This window comes from Typha latifolia, chromosome 1, assembly GCF_019914945.1.
Source record: "Typha latifolia isolate L0001 chromosome 1, TyphaL0001v2, whole genome shotgun sequence".
Taxonomy (NCBI): Eukaryota; Viridiplantae; Streptophyta; class Magnoliopsida; order Poales; family Typhaceae; genus Typha; species Typha latifolia.
Genome location: NC_133086.1, coordinates 17,639,238 through 17,653,386, shown reverse-complemented (window position 1 = coordinate 17,653,386; position 14,149 = coordinate 17,639,238). Strand labels below are relative to the sequence as shown.

The 14,149-nt window shown below is 37.0% G+C and overlaps 1 protein-coding gene across 6 annotated transcripts; it reads left to right on the top strand.

Annotated features, from left to right (window-relative positions):
• The first annotated feature begins 723 nt into the window (after positions 1–723).
• Positions 724–12,599, top strand: LOC140782970 (sister chromatid cohesion protein PDS5 homolog C-like). 6 transcript variants are annotated; one of them, XM_073129916.1, is made up of 17 exons: positions 724–862; positions 969–1,188; positions 2,797–3,000; positions 3,138–3,319; positions 5,248–5,374; positions 5,464–5,661; positions 7,598–7,648; positions 7,737–8,232; positions 8,321–8,490; positions 8,792–8,896; positions 9,226–9,290; positions 10,650–10,701; positions 10,774–10,860; positions 10,942–10,985; positions 11,406–11,480; positions 11,562–12,188; positions 12,290–12,599. In XM_073129916.1, exons 2-16 carry the CDS (start codon positions 1,087–1,089, stop codon positions 12,148–12,150), a joined length of 2,547 nt encoding a protein of 848 aa, XP_072986017.1. In that variant the 5' UTR covers positions 724–862; positions 969–1,086; the 3' UTR covers positions 12,151–12,188; positions 12,290–12,599. The 6 variants fall into 6 exon arrangements, with proteins under 6 accessions (XP_072986017.1, XP_072985993.1, XP_072986028.1 ...); XM_073129927.1 differs by having other exon boundaries at positions 730–862; positions 1,016–1,188; XM_073129935.1 differs by having other exon boundaries at positions 734–862; positions 1,003–1,188.
• The last annotated feature ends 1,550 nt before the right edge of the window (positions 12,600–14,149 follow it).

Below are 14,149 nucleotides of genomic sequence, written 5' to 3'. Positions count from 1 at the left end.
ACGTTGACCCTTAATGAGAAGCACTCTTAGTTTAAGTCTCTTGCAATTGTTCTTATTTGCTGGGCAGCTAGGCCAAAATGGAGACTTGCTCTAGGGCAGATGTCCTATTCTCTCAGTTATTCTTATTTGTTACAAATTGATACCTTCTAATCTTTATTTAAACTTAATGAAATACTTATTTACAAACATTTTATTAAAAAAGAAGAAAAGAATCATATCATTATTTAGTATCGTTATAAACTAACTCACACCTTCCGATAAAACGTGTAACATAGATTACATCTCGCTTTATCCTCTACTTCACGTGTACTTACTATAGAATTTATTATCTCTATTGCTAAATACACTGGGGTTTTTAAAGTTTAATTGTGTCTAATTTTTTGATTTAGTATATAAAAGTGAGTGTATATATATTTTATAGCTATTTTGTTATAATAAAAATGCGCACAATATATATATATATATACAGTATACACAAAAAGTTTTATTAAAAATTATAAAATTAAATATAATTAAATTATAAAATTCCTATCTACATAAAGATCGGAAGGGTTATAGAAAACAAAATAGAGGGATATTCGTCATGGCGCGAGTTAATTCGTCTCTTGCCACGTGGGACGAAGGGAAAAAAGAAACCCGTTGCGGACGCGAGGGAGTTCGCTTAACCCGATTCCATGAGCCGTGCGGAGTCCGAATTTGCCATTAAGCCGGACTCCACTACCCATTTCTAAACGGACGAAGGGGGAGCAGTGGAGAAAAAAAGAGAGAAAATTTTCCTATGTAGAGGGGATGTAATAGAGAAGACAAAAAGGAGAGCGAGAGAAAAAAAAAGTCCTTTCCAGAAAAAGAACGAAAGAAGCAGGTAAATATCACGTAATCCTTCTCACTCCAAACCCTAAGTTTCGAATCATTGTTTGGTGGAAACCCTAACTTGGTATGGCCGTTTGTTGCTCGATCTCGTCCTCCAGTCCTTGATTCGAGCTCCTGATCCGGGTTTGTAAGGTTGTTTTTCTAGGGTTTTGATAATTTGATCGTGTGGCGCGCGTTCGAGGAGGTAGAAGAGCCGGGGATCTCGAAGTTGGAGACATGGCGAACGCGGAGAAGGAGCTGGAGAGCCAGCTCCGGGAGGTCGGGAGCAGGCTTGGCTCTCCACCGATTGCTGTTGATGAGCTCCTCTCGCTTCTCGATGTAAGCAGTTTTTGGTATTTTATATTTTCCTTTTTGTAGATTTTAGACGTTAATGCATGGATTCGTCTTGTTTAGATATACATTTTTTTGGCCTCTTTTGGTGTTTAGGTTATGAGACCTTTTAAACCTTTTTTCAGATTTTGTTATCTGCTTGAGTCATTGTGTTCTGTCGCTGGATGTGGTATGTGACTATTGTTCCTTGACATCCATTTGATTCATTGGAAGTACCTTTTAAAAAGGTACTCTCTAGTATCAAAGCTAGTTCAGGAGCCGGTGAATGCATGGTGACCAAATGAATACTATTATAAACCTGCTAGATACATTTTGGATGATCTAGGTGTTAAGTATCTGCCTTGCTTCTGATCCAGAAGCAAAGCAAATCTTGAATCAGTATTTATTCACGTGCAAATTGCCTTTGCATATTCTCTAGTTTTACACCCAGAAAACTAGTGGCATACACTCAGTTGGCCATGAAACATTGGAACCGGATATATGGAAGTTGATAGCCATGTTCTGAGATGCTTTACCTAGTTGTCGGATTATACTTCCTGGATATTTCTGGGAGCAAGGGTGCTTATTGACTAATTCACATAAGCACAAACGGGGATTTCTTTTCCTGTGGAATTAGGCCCATTAATGATCTCCTGCAGATTGAATGGTATTGTCGCATGGCAAATTAATTTTATGGGCTGCCATTTAGCAGAATGAAATATATTTGACCTCTAGCTCCTAGGGCTCTCCAATGTGACCTTATATGATTCTGTGGAGGATGCCATCCTCAAAAGAAGAAGGTGGTTACATTATGAAGAAACGACAAGAATAAGGAAGTCATAAATGGAGATTGGAATCTAGTGTTACAGCAGGGTTACTAATGTGACCTTCAGGCGCAGAGCCAGCTTCATTTATGGAGCGGCCAATTAGTATATTAACATACTAATCTTTTAGAAAAGGAAGGGCCAAGATAAAAATTAACATTAAATTTGTAGGGTTTGGGGGGCCATGGCTCCCTTTGGGATTCATGTGGCTCCGCCACCGGTGACCTTATATGATATTGCAGATCAAAAGTAGAAGGTGATCATTGGAAAATTGAGAAACGACAAAGAATAAGGAAGTCATAAATGAAGATGGGAATCTAGTCCTACAGCAGGATTATTAATGACAGCGGCTTTCCTTCATATTGATAAACATGCCCATTATAATGGTCTAACGCTCTAGGTGATTATTCTGTAAAATCTGGATTCTTTTTATTTGGCTGGCAAGGATAACTGGAGTTCTTCTCTGCTGCCAATTGGAATTGTGTTTACATTTTACAGCTGGACAAGTTTCCTTTTTGTCCTCTTCGGTCTACTTTAAAAGTAGCAACTGTTGATTCTGTTACTACATCTTGTATGTGATAACTGATAAGTATCTGTTTCTCCTATCCATTTTCACATTTATGCTCAAAGTCTTTGAACCAATACTCCCCTTTTGTCAAACTTGAATCTGCTCATTCTTTAGTTAAGTAAATAATCTATTTAGACAATTCCATTGCTTTGTTTTTTGCACTTTAGATATTTATTCAGGCATAATCATCTTTCTTTGAGCAATACTGTTCCTTCTGATGTCCAGCAAACTGAAACCTTTTTGTCGAGGGTGGAGCAATCACCATCTCAATCAATGTCAAATGCCCTTCGTCCTGCAATGAAAGCACTAGTTGCTGACGAGCTTCTTGGACATTCTGATACGGATGTAAAAGTTGCTGTGGCATCATGTATAAGTGAAATCACAAGAATCACAGCACCAGATGCTCCATATGATGATGATCTAATGAAGGTTCAGTGTCCTCTTTATTAATCCTAATATTTGTTTTGAACTCGTTTCTTACTCTCCTCGGTCCAATTATATATTATTAGAAGACCACTCTTTGGACTCTTAAGGTTGTCTGGTGTTTTCCTTTTGCAAAATATCAGGAGGTATTTAAGAGAATTGTGGAATCCTTTGAAAAGTTGGATGATATGTCTAGCCGTATGCATTCAAAGAGAGTTTCCATTCTCGAAACTGTTGCAAAAGTCCGGTCCTGTGTTGTGATGTTGGATCTCGAATGCGATGATTTGATTCTAGACATGTTTCGCCATTTTTTGAAGACCATAAGGTAATATCCACGGTTTTTGATGCTTCATTTGTGCTCTCTTTTATTACTTATCTTCATATCTTGCCGCTTTACGTGATTCAACATGTCATTTAAAATTTGCTAGTATGGTTAAGAAGGACAATTTCTGAACAGGTGCAACTTTTGCTTAGATGGGCATTTAATTTTGTTTGATGGAAATGTTTTATACCATCACAAAGAGACAACTATCAGAACATTCTTTGCTAAATGTTCTGTTGTGGGCATTGTTTTGTCACAGTTGACAGTTTTGTAGCCTTCCATCTCCAAAAAGGTTTTATTTGGAATATCACGGAGTGCTGAACAATTTACGACATCTAGATCATGTCGTTATTGAAATATCAGGAAACAATCTGTTTTCATTTTCACGAGATATTTACTTTAATGATTGAATCATGTTTTGCGTTGATGTCAACCATAGCTTCAAATTATTACTCTCTTTTGTTTAGGCTTCAATATATTTGACATTAAATAAAATGCTAATCCAGAAAATATTGTATTCAAAGTACTTTGAAATTGATTATAAAATGGCTAGTTGGATTGTGATACTGGAGAAACTAAACCACCTAGAAATGTAAGGCCCAAGTGTTCTTGTTGTCTTCACCATCCTGACCGGAGTAATTGCATTACTGATGTGGATGATCACATACTAACATTTAATGTAATGATTAAACTGAAGATTTGTCACTCCTGCGGCTAATGGGAGAGGCAAACATACTGTGGCATTGCCTATTAGTGGATATTTTTTTGTCAAATTCAGGGATATGGTTGCCATTCTCCTCACACGCTTATAAGCATAACAATCAAATTTCTCCGTCATTGTTGGGGATTGGAAATCAAAGAATTAGTAGAGGACCAATATGTTGATTCATGCTTCTACTTGCATGCTCTCCGTTCTTTATTTTTGCAAAATTTTAAAATATAATTGGATATTTGATAGAACCTATCTTTGATTTAAAAGTGTTGGGCTGTATTATTTGCCATGTCCATTGCCCTTTCTTCTTACCTACCAAGCCTATTCTACTCCATCCTAAAAGTCCTAACTTCCCCCTCACGGTTGTTTGAGAATGATGGTTTTACTCTTCATAGTCTTTAACAACTCTCAAGACTAATCTAACAGCCCTCATTCTCAAACTTCTCTTATGCCAATTCCTTGATTTGACTAACTAATGATACCAATCCCTTGTTACTGATGGTTTCATACCCTCCATCTCTGCATTCTCTTCCACAACTTTGACTTGTGTTGTTGGTCCTCGTTCATTACCTTTTGCCTCTGCCAAGAACCTCCTCATTGACCTGCCTCTGTCCTGTCCACCCAGCCATCCCCATTTGCGCCCATGTCCTACTAGCTTGCATTGTTTGATGATTGCCGCTTGCCCAAATGGTAACTGCATACCCATGAGTCATGCTTATCTCACATGCGGTGCTAGTAGATTTCTGGATTGTAATTTTTCATGGATATGCTTTACTCAAGTTTTTATTGTACAAATGAGAATGTTCCTTTTCCTATGCTAGTTTTAGTTTTATACTTCTGAAATTTTATTATGTTTGCAAAGATATAGGACATAAAAAATTCCAGATTTGTGTGGAATTTGAGTCGATTATGACTTCTGAATAATAGACTGGCTAGCAAACTACATCATTTATAAGTGTAGGTAGGTACTTTTGTTGGTCAACTAGCTGGAAGCTTTTTCTGCAGCATTCTTTTGAGCTGCTTGACACGATGTTTTAGCTAAAAATGATAATCACCTTTTTATGATTGTTCTGTAACTCCTGTTCAAATAACTGATTATATCAAGAACTTTAGTTGCTTTTGTCCATGTTTGTATTTTCAATTCCATAATTGTCTCAACTGTCAACTTGTTTTACCTCGTGTTGTATGTTACTTAAGTGGATTGGTTTACTGTTTTCAGCTCAAATCATTCAGGAAACGTTTTCTCTTCAATGGAGACAATAATGTCGCTTGTGATAGAGGAGAGTGAAGACATTTCCTCTGAGCTTGTTTCATGCCTTCTAGACAGTGTGAAACTGGACAACAAAGTAAATTTTGTTCCTATCAAGCTGTCATTTACCTTTTTATTAGTACTATAACCTCTCACTTTCTTTTTCTTTTCCTTTTCTGTTTTCAGGAACTCCAGCCAATTTCACTAAGACTAGGAGAGAAAGTAATTGGCAACTGTGCTGTAAAATTGAAACCAACCTTGACAGAATTAGCCCAGTCTTCAGACACTCCATTAAACGAGTACAGTAAGATTGTTACTATTCTGTGCCATGAGAATTCTGACGCAGTGGAACAGAATGATGTAAATGCTTCTGGGGAGAATATGGTGAGTCAATCCTTTTACTAACTCATGAATTAGCAATGCAATGTCTAAGTGGGTGATTTCATCATTCTATAGTTTACAATGTGTATTGTGTAGATAGCCAATTTTTTTCCCCACAAGACTAGCTCTCTCATAGAGAACCTAGCGAGCTGCAATTATTGGGTAACTGAAAGGGATACATGAAATATTCTTGTAGACTTCCAGTTGTTAAATGGCATCAATTGAATACTTGAAAATCTTGTACAGTGTACACTTGATGAGCTAATTTTCTGTTTCTTGTTTTTCATGAATACAATATAATTGTCTATGGTGATGCCTTATACTATCAACTGGATTTTCAGTTTCTATATATTGTTTTAGGATCTTTATCTCAAGGGTAGTAGTATCTCTTTGTAGCACTGAAATGTTAAGAAGAAACTCAGTGGTGGAACATCCAAATCTACGTCTCTCTCTCTCTCTCTCTTGGGTGTGTGAATCTTAAGCAGTGTCTATTCATTTGTTAATTAATGCAGTTTAAAACTGAACCTAAGCTAGTAGAAATTTCTGTATTTGCCTTTACGCATTTTCCCTTGGCAAGTTGTCATTTGAAAGTAAAGCTATGCTATATTTCTTCTTGTTCTCGATGCAATGTTGCCTTTAGTGGGTTATTGAAGGTTGCTGTGTTTCAAGTATAGGTTAGCTCCATGTGGACACCTTCTAACCTTAGTGCTTGCTTAATGAGCACCTACTGTTGTTGTTAGTTCCCTTGATTGTATACCTTAGTTGTGCTTTAGTTAGTATGTTTTTTTATATAGCAGTTTACTTATGTCCACTTATTAGTTGCTATCACATTAAAGTTCTTTTAGTTATGAGAGCTATTCCAATAAGATCCAGTTTTCTGTCTCTGTTAATAATGAAAAGTTTCAGTGTTTTGGCAGCCTTTTCTTTTTAAAGATTTGTTGTGCTATTTTTCGGTTTTGGAGTTCTCTAAAATATAGGAAAGCACGAACAATGAAATAGAAAAACTAATAAAAAGCAACACCAATATGCCAACAGTAGCTGCAGAAAGCCTGCTGGTCCAGTAAACCACCGTAGGGATCACTGTGAATAACAGAAAAATAAAGAGACGCTTTTTCCTTGTTTGTCATTGTTTCCCTCTCTAGTTTCCTGTTAATATTGGGTGAACTTGCTCCTAGCTGAATGGGGCCATGAATGATGTAGCAAATTGGGGAAAGGTGGCCATGATAAGCTCTTAATCAAGACAGGTAGGAAATGTTTGCATTAGTCGGGCACGAGTGTGGTTTATCGTGTGCATTCCTTAACTAATGGGTCAAATAAGGAAATTATAGGATGTAAAGATTAATCTCACATAGTTATGAAATAGATAATTGGTTATACAATTTGAGATCATTTCAGGCTGTTTTGGTCTGTTTTCTGTTGAGAAGAGATGGAGAAGGCCATTCAAAAACCACCAAACAACTAAGGTTTGGCCAAAATCATTCCCTCTTCCAATTTTGGGCTTGGTATTGGTTGTCCTCTTCTGAAAATCCAAATATGGATATATGACCTTGTTCATAATGGAAGATATTTACATGCTTATACCACAGTGCTTGATGTTATCTCATCTTCAGCACTTTTGGATTTTTTAATACATTTATCATGATCATATTGCTGGATGACCCACTTGGTGAGCCTTTTGTGCTTCTTAAATGGTTGCTTCTCTGTTAACTTTGAAAGAAGAATCAGTTCTTTCATTTGATGCATCGACCAAGACAATCCTCAAGTAGCTGTATGCTAATGTATTTGGAGCTCTTCTGGGCTTTAAAATGTGTGCAAGACGTTACGAGTTTTCTTGTGCTTGTAGGATTTCAAATAAATATTATTATATAATATTTCCTTTTGGTCCTTGAATGGCTGCTCAACAAATTATTCTTCTGATGATTTGATTCTTGTGCTTCAGGCAGATGACAGCAAACTATCTGAGAGGACTGTTTCTGATGAGTTGCCTCAGGCATGTAGCTATGCTTTATTGACTCTCATATTTTGCTTTTATATTTGAATATTTGATGTCACACAATTTTAAAGTTTCACAATTTCAGGGATCTGGAAAGATGGGTCAAGAAGTGGGTAGTACTGAAGAGGTTGGTACAGCTGCAAATGACTTACCAAGATCAGCAATGAGCAATGGCAATGTTCCAACAGGTAATGGTGAACCTGTGGTAGAACCAGCTTCCCCTAAACAGAGGCCTGAACAATCACGTCGAAGTGGTCAATCAAAGGGTTCTATCTCAGGCACTGAAGCTGATGCAGATAACTTGGAGTTGGTTACTGTGAAACCGGATAATTTGTCTGATCCCAGTGGCAAGAAAATAAGAACCCACAGAGGTAATTCTTCTAGCCAAATTACTGATAATGGAACTGGGGATGTTGCATCACGTGTTGAGAGTCCACCTAATTCAACTCGGCCAAAAAGGGGTCGACCTCCTAAGAGAGATGTAGCCAATGCAGCAGATCAGAGGAATTCTCCTGGGCTGAGAACTAAGGAAAATAGTGGAACACAAAAAGACATCTTGCCTACTAAGGACTCAATTTCCAGTAAGTATTTGGTATTCAAAAGGAAAGTCTTTCAGGTGCACTTCTAAAGAAGGACAATTAGATAATGTATGTGTTGATGAAACTGCAGGTGCTGTTATAAAAGATTCCGAATCAAAATCCCGGAGGCAGTCAAATAAAGGAGCAATGGCAAAGACTGATGAGGGAGAATCATCACAAAAACAGAAGAAATCGATCATTAAGCAACATAAAGAAAAAGATGATTCTGACGGAGATGCATCTGAAGAGCTTAGTTTGAAGGTAAAATTAATAGACTTTCTCCTTCATGGAGATCCTTCTAAGATTTTTTGCATGCCAGGTTGGCTCAATACTCAATAGTCTAGCCATCATTCTTTTTCCTGAACTAGGAATATGACATCCTTTATGGACTTCCATGTAAATGATTGTGCACTTTATACTTTCAATCTTTATCCATGAAGAGCTCTTTTTAAAACTTTGTAGTTTATAAGAAAACATAATATCAGCTTTCTTTTAATTTTCATGCGATGCCCAACTTCTGAATTTTCAGAAGAGGATGGTTGAACTTTTTTCCTCTCCACAGGAAATGGTTTCCCCAAAGACTACCGTGAAAGGACTTGGTAAAGATAAAAGCAACTCAGTTGAGAGTGGTGGATCTAAGAGGAAGCGTGCCCAGGGAGTGGAACAGGTGTCTTCTGTTATTACAAAGCTTATTCTTTCTTGTCCAGGTTTATAATTTGTGTCGATTACAATAACTTGAGCTAAGATGAAATTCTGCATGAGTGGTAGAAGCATTTTGATTTGAGCTTAAAGATAGGATTTCCTGCATCTCTGCAGTATTATTGACCAGTTATGCAGACATAGTGAAAGCCTGTTTTTTAACCTTTCAAATCATTAGATGCACACTAAAGATAGTTAAGCTTTTCTATTTCTAAAACAATAAAAGGATAGTCTGATTGTGTTACTTATGTCCCTCTTTTCTGTTTGTCATCGATGATTATTTCTCCATCACGGCAGAGCAAAGATCTAGATGGGAGCCTCGTTGGTTGCAAGATTAAAGTATGGTGGCCAGATGATAAGATGTAAGTGAGGCATCACCAAATATTTTGTATGGATACGCATTTAAATTTGCAACTTGTCAGATTGTTGATGCTCTACCTTTAGTATGTTTATGTTTAATATCTAAATTGTTAAATGTTGAGGTCAGATGAAACTTAGCAGGTTATTTAAGTCTTGCTGAGTTTCCCATAATTGCTTAAAGGATGCAAGTCATTTCTCATTGTTCCATACGTCTAATTTAGTGATATTGGTTTAAACTTGCTCTATCCTTTTTTTTTGTAGGCTTTAATTTTGTATGTTATTCTTCTCAATTATATATAATATTTGGATTGCGTTGACCTCATGGGATAGATGCTTTGAGATGTAAAATTTACTTTGACTCACCAATTGTCCTTAACTGCCGGCTGACTTTAAAAGTTTTGATGGGAGCCTCTGGGATATCAGGGTATTCAATTCCATTATATACTCAAGTAGTAGGTCATGTGTCCTAGGATTTCAACCTTACCAAAAATGTATAAGGGAAAATGCTACCCCTATTTTGCTTCTAAAGTTTTAGCTAGGGAAGCATATTTATCAAATAGCAGCTTCTTTCCTTCTTTCTCAGACAAAGCTCTGGACTCGCCAATTTTTGAAATCATGGTTCCCAATTATAGCAATATGAAACTTCAAAAGCAAATTTTAGTGGCCAGCAGAACTTTTTCCTAATCATGGAGAACTTGGTTTTTGACGTGTAATTGTTCAATTGTACTTGAAGTCTTTCAAGAGAATGTGGTGGACTGCAACAAGCAGAGCAGCTTCATTTGATTACATTGGTGATTAGATATCCCTTAGTAATGTATGGTAGTGAGTTGAGAGGGATTATAGCTGTCAACCCTTTGCATCCTCTCATGCTTTGTACATACAGGCATGGCCTGGATCTTCTCTAGTTAAGCTTCACATAACTTGGCCTGGATTTTAATTTCTGCTTCTTGTGATGTATTCTGTGAAACTTGGGAGTTAGTTTATATGAACAAGAACATAAACAAAGAGGAAAGAAAATGACTAATAGCTTTAACTTCCAAATATACTAATTTCTTGTGTGAAGCAAAGTAATCATATATAAGAAAAGCACATGAGCTAATTTGGATGCCTAGGTGGTTGCCGTACATTCCTGATGGACATTATCACAACGGATGGCAACTTTTGTTGATTTACTAACATGACATGGTTTCAGAGCATTCTTTGTGCAGCTAACACCTATTATGATCATTTATAAAATGTTTGCCAGACATTTTTACTCGTTTTACTAATTTTAGTTTTCTGCATATTTGAGTCCCATCATTTTCTTGTATTTGGTTTAGTAATTCTCCTTTTTCATATTTGAAATCTATGATATATTGCAGGTTTTATGATGGTGTTGTCAAGTCTTTCGATCCTACTTCTAAAAAGCATAAGGCAAGTATGCATTTGTGACTTCATTGCTTACTGTGAATTTTGATACATCCCTTCTTTCCTTCTTTTGTCCAGATTGTTTATAATGATGGTGATGTTGAGATACTGCGGCTAAAAAAAGAACGATGGGAACTTGTTGAAAGGGATGCTAAAATAGACGGGGCAAGTATACTTATGGTTGTCTAATATTTTGTAATTGTTGTTTTTGTCCACTATTTATGAATTCATTTTCTTTTCTAACAGAAGAAGGCAAAAGACCTTTCAACTGCTGATATTTCCTCGGAAACGTAAGTGTTTTTTCTTTTATACTTTTACAAGCCTTTTATGTGAAAACTGTTTTCATTTTATTTCGTGTTTTGGTGTATGGATCAATGAAGTTTACCAAACCAAATTTGACTTATGGTGTTGGATGGTATTTTGTTGCGTAAAATTTATGTAATGTCTAGTCTAAATCCTAGAGTCCTTGTTGAGCTGGTATCATCCTATGCTACATTTATAGATACATATGCACATCAATTTAACGTGCATTTTGGTTTCTGTGCTACAGAAGAATTAATTTTCTTTAACTATCTTTCTTTTTCTCTCTTGTAGCTATGCAGTTAGGTATTTTATGTTAATCAAGTTCAATATCCAGATATATTTTCTGTTTTCCTCTCCTTTTAAGTTTTTTGTACTTGGCTTTTTTTTATACACTGTTACTCAACCAGGCCGCCAAGTAAAAAAGCTAAAACAAGGTTAGGTCGTCCACCGAAGGAACCAAAGATGGGCACACCATCGAAAAGGTAGGCATCAGATACATTAGTCATGAAGTCAGATGGATCTGTAATATCTGAATTTAAGAACCTTTTGTGGGCTATGATCAGTGACAAGGAGTTGAGTATTGAACATGGGAGTGATCTCCCAAAGCGCAGAGGTAGACCAAAAGGTGGATCCAAGGTTCCTGTGTCGCCTAATGATGACAACCCTAGAAGCGCAAGCAAATCACCGGAGAAAGCTGTGATCAAGGAGAAAGAAGAGACGCCTAAAACTTCCAGTAAGCTTAGAAAAGAGTCTGGCATGGGCAAGTCCACGGAGGACACACCAAATGACACGGGCAAGTCCAGAAATGATCACTCCAAGACTGACAAAGGAAAATCTGGTAGAAAGTCCAGGGATGACACCTCTAAAAGTGACAGCAAATCAAATGATGGTATAACTAGTGTCAGCAAGAAGGCTAACAAGGATGCAGATGAAAGCAAGTCCAGCGAAGACACTCCTAGCATCGACCAGAAACCAAAGAGCACTACGATTCCTAAGAATGGTGATCCATCCAAGACTAATGGCTCATCCGAGAAAGGAAAAGTAAAGGTTCAGGAGAGTCGGACTTCTGGCAAGCTGGACGCAGAATCTGCCAAGGCACAAGAAAGTGAGGCTTCCACTGGGAAGAAGCGCAGGAGGAAGGGCCAGACTTAATCAGTTACATTCTGTGGTTGTCTACTCTCAATTCTCAGGTAAATACTTCCGCTTTCAGTTTCTTCAGGAGTCCTGGAGACAGCATGTCAGCCTGTTTTGCTTTGTATCTCACCAATCGCATATCTAATTGTCCCCGTAGTTGGTAGCTGATAGGTGTAGGAGTCCTGTGGGTAGCGTTTGTATATTTAGCATCACCAAGTTTCCTGTGGTATGAGATTCCTGATGCAGAACTTTCTAGTTGCTGACTTTGACCCTTACCGTAAGCTTAAAAATCCTCTTAGATGGTGATGTAGCCAGGCTGCTAATGATTTATTTATACAGGCCATTTTGACAATGTAATTTTTGTAGAACATATGCCTTTGATAGAAAAAGAAGATGTAAACTCGACTGCATTGTGGCGGATCTGTATGTGTATGTGTATGTCATTTATGTATGCTCCAGTTCCCTCACATGGAAATTGTTGGCTTTATCTCTGTTTCTTTCTCTTGACTTATAATTGTGGTGCTCTACTGGTTGCAAGTAACTCTCATAGTTACCGTAGTGACTGTTGTTGCAACGTCAACTTTGGTGATGAATTTGTTAGAGCTGCTGCTTTGTCGATAGGTTGTAACGTCGACTCTACTGGTTGCCCTTTTATTCTCCATGGGTGATATATTGTCTGCTGTCTGTCTCGTATCTTGAAGGTTTTATCTTAAATTAAACGATGAACATGAGGCTCTGATTGGGCCACCTTTGAAAATTGAACGCTTATGATGTGAGCCAGATGGGTTCCCCCCGATTTATAGCCGCTTGAGACCACCAGCTTTCTTGTGTAGATCGAATTTGCTCAAAGATTGAGATAATAATACGGATATGAATGTTTATTATGAATTATATTTACGTACTTTTGAGTTTTTGATCAAAATAGATACTGTAATTTTAAATTTATTTATCAAATGATGTCTAATTTATTGTTGCCTTAATAAAAATATTGAACTGCTCCGTATTTATCGTCTGAAGACAATTTTTTTTTAATTACTGAAAGACTAAGTTGAAGTAATTTATATGTATAAAACTGATACGAGTCGGTCTATATTGGCTTCACTCGTGATATTGGGTTTATTGGGATGAGCATGTTTATTTAGTTGATTTTGTTTGAAGAAATAAAAGGATTTTTGTCGCGGGTGTTTCAACAGGTCAGAAAAATAGAGAATGCAAATTGTGCGTTCGAACGTAATCGGGCCATTTGAACACGATCGTTCGAACGCTTACACACGTTCGCAACGACAGAGAACTGTAATTTCGCGTTCGAACACGTGTTAGATTTTTTTTAACTTAGTTGATGGATCCCTAGGGGTTGAAAACGATATTGTGCCTTTATCTATTTCTTTACTTGCTCTAGCCATTGGCACATTCTCCCATTTCCTTCCTTCCACCGCCCAAGTCTTTGGTCGGCTTCCTCTAAGTCCTAATCCCTCTCTTCTATTACAACTTCTCCCCTTTCATACCAAGGAATTAACTTAGTACCAATCTAGCCATTGAAGGTCTATCTAATTATGGTTTATTTAACATTCGATCACTATTCGGTTGATGTCTCAAGATCTAACCATCCAAACTTTGCGATCTTGGATTCGTTGAAAAGCTTTTTTCAAGAGCGACAATATATCCAAAATTCAGGAAGATCTATCAGTTGAGTTATCCGTAGCTTCCTTCGAAAGTCACGACCCTAATCAAATCCAGAATTATTTTGAATTGGATCAAGCCGGTTCGTAACAAAAACATTGAATAGATTAGCTTTTAGGACTATATAAAAACACTAATTGATCATCATTTTTACTAAGAGAAAAAACACCGATAAGTTCAACGTTTTTGTTAGGGCTACAGTAAATTAGATCTCATTTGGTAAATAAATTTTAAAGGTAGTCTATTCTAGTAAAAAAGTTTTAGATTAGGACTAGTTTGATCAAAAACTCCATACTTTCTTGTATATAATACTTGATTTGTCAGATGAAATATCCGG

Bases quoted from the DNA above. Each gene is read 5' to 3' on its own strand.
- LOC140782970 (XM_073129916.1), top strand. From the start codon at position 1,087: ATGGCGAACGCGGAGAAGGAGCTGGAGAGCCAGCTCCGGGAGGTCGGG. The intron at 5,375-5,463 runs GTAAATTTTGTT...TTCTGTTTTCAG, and splicing joins GTGTGAAACTGGACAACAAA to GAACTCCAGCCAATTTCACT. The intron at 8,233-8,320 runs GTAAGTATTTGG...ATGAAACTGCAG, and splicing joins TACTAAGGACTCAATTTCCA to GTGCTGTTATAAAAGATTCC.